General features: G+C 39.0%; 1 protein-coding gene across 9 annotated transcripts in view; it reads left to right on the forward strand.

The window, feature by feature from the left end:
* marchf8 (membrane-associated ring finger (C3HC4) 8) overlaps positions 1 to 8,278 on the forward strand; it is a 144,061-nt gene extending 135,783 nt beyond the window's left edge. For 5 of the 9 annotated variants that reach the window (XM_079842686.1, XM_079842685.1, XM_079842691.1 and 2 more), the window contains one exon: positions 5,507 to 8,277. In XM_079842686.1, the coding sequence (XP_079698812.1) occupies positions 5,507 to 5,811 (305 nt within the window). In that variant the 3' untranslated portion in view covers positions 5,812 to 8,277. Of the gene's footprint in view, positions 1 to 2,100; positions 2,116 to 2,793; positions 2,842 to 5,506 lie in introns of all 9 variants that reach the window. The other 4 variants (XM_079842689.1, XM_079842690.1, XM_079842688.1 and 1 more) reach the window with 2 other exon arrangements.

The following is an 8,278-nucleotide window of genomic DNA, read 5'->3' on the forward strand; positions in this document are numbered from 1 at the left end:
ATATGGATATTTTTCGAACAAAAATGCATCGCTTTGCTTCAGAAGTGGGCCGTATGTATTACTTTTATGATGGATGGATGGATGCATTTTTTGGGCTTCAAAATCTAGGGTACCATTCACTCCTATTATAAAGCTTGGAAGAGCCAGGATATGTTTTAACTAGGGCTGGGCAAATTAACGCGTTAACGCGGGCGATTCATTTTTTCAGCTTAACGCATTAAAAATATTTAACGCAAATAGTCCGTTTTTATATCCATTTTTGCCTAGCATTACATGATCACGCTCCTATTCATGTAAATGCTTCCAAGTGCGACAAAAACACAAGAGAACACTGTGTGTGTGTGTGTGTGTGTGTGTGTGTGTGTGTGTGTGTGTGTGTGTGTGTGTGTGTGTGTGTGTGTGTGTGTGTGTGTGTGTGTGTGTGTGTGTGTGTGTGTGTGTGTGTGTGTGTGTGTGTGTGTGTGTGTGTGTGTGTGTGTGTGTGTGTGTGTGTGTGTGTGTGTGTGTGTGTGTGTGTGTGTGTGTGTGTGTGTGTCAAACAGTGTCCTGTCTGTGTGGCTGCGTCTCATGTCAGCTAATCGAGGGACACTCTGACACACACACACACACACTCGACGCACAGACTCGCGTCAGTCTCCTGCTCACGTAGAGTTCTCTTTTGCTCTTGAACAAACAATAACAACAACACAGAGAATTTTGAGTATTCTCATATTAGGAGTCTTAAATTAGTTAAATAACATCTTAAATGAACTTAAAGAGTTCTGAGGAAATGAGATGCGCGGGACAGCGCGTGAGATCCGCGCCATGTTCGTCAGCGGCCGTTCTTAAAGTGACAGGAGCACTGATGATGTTTGTTATTAATGTTCATCAAAGAACAACAGGAACAGAGAAAATTGTAGCTTTAATGATGATTAATCTATATTTCATTTATTATTTATGCAGTTCAGAAAGGTGTTTGATAACTATTACATTTCTGTATATGTCTAACAGGGAAGGCCACAGGTAAATATAACATTTATTATAATGGGTTTATGTAAAGATTGTTTTAAGTTCACTTAAATTAAAAGTAGTTTTTTTAAAGCCTTATAAATGTTGAAATCGGGAGCTTTCAGTTATACTGTAATGTAATGTCATTCATGTTTCATAGAGACATTAGTATCAGTGATACTGGCCTTCATTCATAAAAACATGACAATACAACACATATTTAAAATATACTGTCTTTAAATTCTTTCTACATTAATTTGGAGAGTAACTGAAATTATTACAATATCAAAATATTAAAAACTTAAAATATTAAAAACTTGCGATTAATCGTGATTAATTACAGAAAAAAATGTGATTAATTCGTTGTTTTTTTTAATCGATTCCCAGCACTAGTTTTAACATAACTCTAATTGTGTTTGGCTGAAAGAAAAATGTCACATACACCTAGGATGGCTTGAGGGTGAGTAAATTATGGGATCATTTTAATTTTTGGGTGAACTAACCCTTTAAGCTACATGGGTGCTAGTACACTAATGGTTGAGTAGATTTACTCACAGATCATCTCTCAAACTCCACCAAATCGATACAATTAGGGAGCTGTGGAGTGCAGGGCCCGGATGTGTTCAGTGAATATGACGGCAATGGATTTTTTCCATATTGGCTTTGATCTGGGGTGCAAGTGTGTGCTTGACTAAAACACACCGATCCTTTTACCGCACTCTGGGTGAGTTTTAGCACTGACCTCGACCGTACGTTGATGGCTGTCTTGACAGCAGGCACTTTACTGATTTGCTCCTAACATTAAGAGCCCATTCACACGCGCCTCATTGTACAAGAACTGTAGCTTTGAGGGAGATCTTTGATCACTGTTACCATGGTTACACCATTGACTTTTCTTCATCTTGCATGGTAAGGCTTGAGCAGAGTCAAGAGGCAGTGCATGCACACACCTGAATGTTTCCACGTGTCCATTCCTCATCTCTCGCCATACGTAACCAGCAGTTATCTTAAGATATGATTCCCACCCTCCTGCACCCCTGAGCATCCACCCCTGTCAGTGGCTTCACCTTTTGCCAATAGTGAAATAGTAACAAACTCTTTTTAACCATGCAGCGGGGAGAATACCAGGTAAACGCTTTTACATTTACCATTCTTTCCTCCTAACTCTTTCCTCGAACTGTAATTATTTTTTTGAAGGTCCCTCTCTTCCTCCCCCAGCTACATCAGCCATCTCTAGCATGAATGCTAGTCGCAGCCTGAATAAAGGCAATAATGCTTCACAGCGAGAACGCGCTCTGAACGCAGTGTGCACGGCTGCCCCATACTGTCAGTTGTGAATATGCTGGACAAAGGCAATTTCAGGCTTGATGGCCACTTATCACAGCCTGACCACTTTTTTTTTTCTTAAATCTATTTTCTGAATATATTCAGGCACAAAGAAATTAAAGAGAAAGCAATTGTACATGACTGCAAAGGTAATGCGTGGAACAAAGAGGCGAGCGCTGCATTTTAATAGACTGTGGCGTGTTTTTATCGAATTAGAAACTGACATAAATCTGTATCGATCTGCTCTCCTCTGAAATTGCTCAGGCAAATGTGTAGTTGTCAGTGTAATGAATGAAATGGACCAATCAAACGGGTCCTTTGTATATAATTAGGTATATTGTAATACACAAGATATAGATTTTTTTTAAAGGCCACTTCTATCAGTAGAAAAGCAAGCAGGTTTGCAAAAATGCAAAAGACTGTCCTGTAAGTGCGGCACTAACCTCATTCTTTGCCCTATGCCTTTGATATTCATGTCAGGTGGACTAAAGCTGCACCCCGGCCTGAGTTACGGAGCCTCCGAAGGCAGTACAGTATTCCTTGTCCAAGGCCTTGTGCTTGAACAGACTGTAGCATTTAGAGACGTGCTGTAGCACATGGCAATTCCCTCACACTTGATCTTTCCCGACATTTCGAAAAGCTTTATTCCACAGAGGAAAGCATCTGTAAACAACTCAAAGGTTGGCAGAATTTATTTCCAATGAAGATGGACTGAGACACACCTCATATGTATTTGCTGCTGGTCTCACTTTCTCAGCCATTTCTAATGATTTTGGTCAAATGGTCAAGGGTGAAAATGCTGTATTTGCATTCTGAAGCATAGCCCCGTCTCCATTGCTGGCTCTTTAGAAGCTTGAGTGGGATATCAGGACTCCAGCCGTCTGTCTTTGCATCCCTGCTCCTGTGTTTGCCCCAGTGTTGTGCTTGACGTATATTTTAGATCTTGTGTTGTTAATCCAGAATCACTTCATATGCACTTAGAGTTTATACAGTATTGCTGTAGGGCAATGTATCACGGCAATCTTGCTTTAGGATTGCTGCATATGGGTCAATGACATAAGGATATTTTTTTTTCCAGGACAGGTCTATTAATTTATTCAGAAATACATTACAAATGCATTTCATACATAATACCACCTGAATACACCTCTTATATGAAGGGGGTCGGGTGGGGTATCAAGATGGAATTGTCCTGAAATAACAAAGAAAAAGCCTCATTAAAAGAAAGAAAGTCTTGAAAAGAAAACTTAACTTAACTTAAAAGTAAAAGAAAAGTAGTTTGCAATATAATTTTTTTCTAAGGAAAAAAGGACAACAAAACATAAAACAGGAAATTATATCATATAGAGGAATGTGTCAATGTCAGCAAGTCCCTTAAAATATCAGATAATATGATCTTTATGAATAGGCAATGTTTTAAAATGTGGTGTGGCTCTTAATGACAAAAACCTAATGATATTTATGATTATTAATTCATTCTATTTGTAAATATATAAATGTATGTTTATTGAAAACTTTCTTAAATAAGGTTTAAGATTAGAAGATTAGAATTGTAAGATAGGACAATTAAAATGTATTTGATGGATGGGTGGGTGGATGGTTGGATTGATAGAAAGATGGATGGATGGATGATAGAAAGATGGATGATGGATTGATAGATGGATGGATGGATAGAAAGATGGATGGGTGAATGGAAAGATGGATTGATTGAAAGAAAGATGGATAAATGGATGGATAGAAATATGAATGGTTGAATGGAAAGATGGATGGATTGGTATAAAGATGGATAAATTGATGGATAGAAAGGATGGATGGATAGATAGAAAGATGGATGGATGATCGAAAGATAGATGGGTGTATAGAAATATGGAATGATGGATGGATGGATCTTGATAGAAAGATTGATGGATGGATAGATAGAAAGATGGATGGGTGGATGGATTGATAGATGGATGGATGATAGAAAGATGGATGGATGGATGGATTGATAGAAAGATGGATAAATGGATGGATAGAAAGGATGGATGGATGGATTGATAAATGGATGGAGGGATGGATAGAAAGGATGGATGGATGGATGATAGAAAGATAGATGGGTGTATAGAAATATGGAATGATGGATGGATGGGTGGGTGGGTGGATGGTTGGATTGATAGAAAGATGACTGGATGGATGGATGGATGGATAGAAAGATGGATGGGTGAATGGAAAGATGGATTGGTAGAAAGATGCAGGGATGGATAGAAAGGATGGATGGATGATAGAAAGATAGATGGGTGTATAGAAATATGGAATGATGGATGGATGGATGGATGGATGGGTGGGTGGATGGTTGGATTGATAGAAAGATGACTGGATGGATGGATGGATGGATGGATGGGTAGAAAGATGAATGGATGGGTGAATGGAAAGATGGATGGATGGATGGATTGATAGAAAGATGGATAAATGGATGGATGGATGGATGGATGGAGTGGTAGAAAGATGGATAAATGGATCGATGGATGGATAGAAAGATGGATGGATGGATGATAGAAAGATAGATGGGTGTATAGAAATATGGATGCATGAATGGATGGATAGAAGGATGGATGGATTGATGGAAAGATGGATGGATGTATTGAAAGATGGATGGATAAATGGATGGATGGAAAGATGGATGGATGGATGGATGGATGGAAAATTGATGGATGGATGGATGGAAAATTGATGGATGGATGGATAGAAGGATGGATGGATTGATGGGAAAGATGGATGGATGGATTGATGGATGGATGGATGGAAGAATGGATGGATGGATATAAGGATGGATGGATTGATGGAAAGATGGATGGATGGAAGGATGGATGGATGGAAGGAAGGATAGATTTATCTTTCCTGTAGCTCAAACAATAGAGCGTGACACTAGCAACGCAGAGGTCATGGGTTCGATTCCCAGGGAAAGCAAGAACTGACCAAATGTGTTCCTTGAATGCAATGAAAGTCGCTTTGGATAAAAGCGTCTGCCAAATGCATAAATGTAAATGTATTTATTTGATATATTTTTCTTCCGTTATCGTGGACTCTCTTATTTGTCATTGACCCTTATGGAACGTAAACAGCTGTTCATGTCACAATTGAAAGTAAGCATTGGAATGTGACGTGCTTGCAGCGATTTACTTTGATTACTTTCTCCCTTTCGTTTATCCTACAGGAATACTGGAATGGCCTTTTTGGACCAAGCTGGTGGTGGTGGCCATAGGCTTCACTGGCGGACTGGTGTTCATGTACGTGCAATGCAAAGTCTACATCCAGTTGTGGAAGAGACTCAAGGCTTACAACAGAGTAATATACGTGCAGAACCGCCCAGAGACCTGTAAAAAGAACGTTTTTGATAAGCCCTCTCTTCTGGAGCCCAACTTGGAAAACAAAGAGGCGCTCGGGCCGGCGCAGTCGGACACAAACTCTTCCCAGTACACAGAGACAGAGGACTACAGTATGGAGATCCTGCACGTGTGATCGCTTGGCCCACATATACCCTCCCCTCCCCCCTCTGGCGGACCGGATGGGGCGTCGCATGCTCCGGGACACACGTGGATGGCCACACAGCACTGGGCACTAGGACTGAGACTGAACTTGTTTTGTCGTTTAGATGTTTTTTTCCTCTTCGTTCGTTCGTCCGATCTGTTCCTGTAAGTTGTTGGCTAACCATAATGAATCAGTGTGCGCTAGATCTCGGATCATTCCAACTACTGCCATTGTACTGCTGTCGTACAACAGTTGAAATCCACCATTGGAGCTGTGTGTGTGGACGTGTCTGCGCTGGTTCTGATGGAGTCGATGCATATAAGCACTTTTTATTTCCCTGTCCTAAAAGCAGACCCCCGTTTTAATAATAGATTCGGTTCCTTTCTATGTGGACAAAGACATTAAACAAACTTGAAGTTCTGTGGGGGTGACATCTCACATTTTGTAGGTGCATTTGTATCTCCACAAACCTCTCCATGGATGGAACAAAAAAAGGAATCTGAAGGAGCAATGAGGGAATTATGGATCATTCCACGATTTCAACATTCTGAAATTGACTTTATTTTATATCAGCTAATTACTAAATCATCTAATTATAATATTCATCCTATCAAGGGCTAGATTTACTAAAGTGCGATGCTACAGTTCTTAGCATGTGCAAAAACGATACCATACGGCGACTAGTCGCTGGCTATGCTGCTGATTTTTGCATTTGCCGAAGACTCGAGTGCATTAGTGAAATACTTTAGTAAATCGGGCCTTAAAGTGTATGTTGTGAATGTAAAGAATTCAAATTTCTCCCAGAGGGAAATCAACTCCATTGTAGCATCATGAAATTTGCATTTGTGTGTGTGAGAGAGATTTACCTTCATTAGGAATTTTACCTGCGGGAAACTTGCAAGTTAAATAAATCCAAGCTTTCCGATTTATTAATTTCTCTTTTTTTCCCCATAAAATGGATTCTCAATGATCTGCCCGCCTTTTAAACCATAGCTTGAATAAGGATCTTTTAGCAATTATGATTTGAGCTATTTAGCAGGACTATTAAAACGTTCTGCTCGTTTTCTTTGGTTTTAAAAAAACAATCATAGCAAATTTCCCATTGGTGTAATTTCAGGTTCTATTTATTCTGAATATTGTATAGCGTTTCAATGGCTTTAAATGTTGGAAAATAGCCATGTTAGTTTTGGCCTTCATTCTAACATACATGAACACGCGACTTTGATTGACGTCCCCGGCAATGATCATGTACATGGGCTGTGCTTCTTATAAACTCTATTGGGAATGAATCATTTTCAAAAGGTACAGGATACTTCTGCCATCTAGAGCTACTGCACAGACAATGCACATCCCAAACATTTTAACCAATAAAAAATGCTCAATGTTCAGTTTGCTAATGGCACAGCTTTTGTATTCCTTATCAAGTCTATCTTTTTTTAAAAAGTTAGGTCTGTGTGTGTGCGACCAAGCATTTTTTTTTTTTTTTTTGAGATCACAATGTATGCACTACAACAAGGAATTAATGCAACCCTGTCGGCTCTCATTTTGTTGGAGATATGTGAAAATATGCGAGATAAAACTACTGTCGTTGGACTCGGCGCTATAAATTCTTACCAGCTCAATTGAAATCCCCCATAGCCGGAAGATATTTGACATTTTACTCAAGATTCGGTTACCCAAGTTTTGTTTCTTTGATAGCGTATTTGTAAAACAATGGGAGCTGGCTCCTTTTACTAGCTACTAGTGTTGGAAACGCCTTGATAGATACACGTTTTCCAGAATCTCTTTTTAGCACTGCATTATATTTTGACGGCCACGTTTTAAAGCACGGTAAGCATCTTTTTTGTTTCGGTTCATCAAAGAAGCGTTTAGTGCATTACTACTGAATTGGCTTGAACATGAAAAACATGACTGTTTATTGCATCTCCTTGTCCTTTTTCTCTAGTAGTAAATAGTTTCTCTAAGCATTTTCAAGGATAAAAAAAGCAACCAAATAAAGGAAATGTAGAAGTTTTCACCAGCCTTGTGTTGTATAAAATGTTTTTTGGTTTGTTTTTTAAATGACTGTAATAACGATGATTAAAGGTCTGAAAACTGCCTGGATATGTTGAAAATTATTTCCCATAGGAAAGTTCTATGAAATTCTCAGTTGGTCATTTGTATGTGTTGTCAAGGCCTTTTATAAACACTGTGTCAAATAGATAACATCGGTGGATTTGATCAAGCATTTCACATTGTGGCTTTCTCAGTGGATAAATACTGGTTTTGTGAAACTGAAAAGGCTGTAATTTACATGTATAGTTTTGTATTTTATGTATGTTTCTCTTTTTTTCCTCCTCAGTATTACCAACTTTATCCGGATGATTTTAGTTCCTTCGCTGAGATATGAGTGACTACATTTTGTGCTGTGTTTTTAAGGGAGACTGAGTGGAGCAATAAAAGAAATCTTAAATTAGCC

The sequence above is a fragment of the Gobio gobio genome, assembly GCF_949357685.1.
Source record: "Gobio gobio genome assembly, chromosome: 18".
Taxonomy (NCBI): domain Eukaryota; kingdom Metazoa; phylum Chordata; class Actinopteri; order Cypriniformes; family Gobionidae; genus Gobio; species Gobio gobio.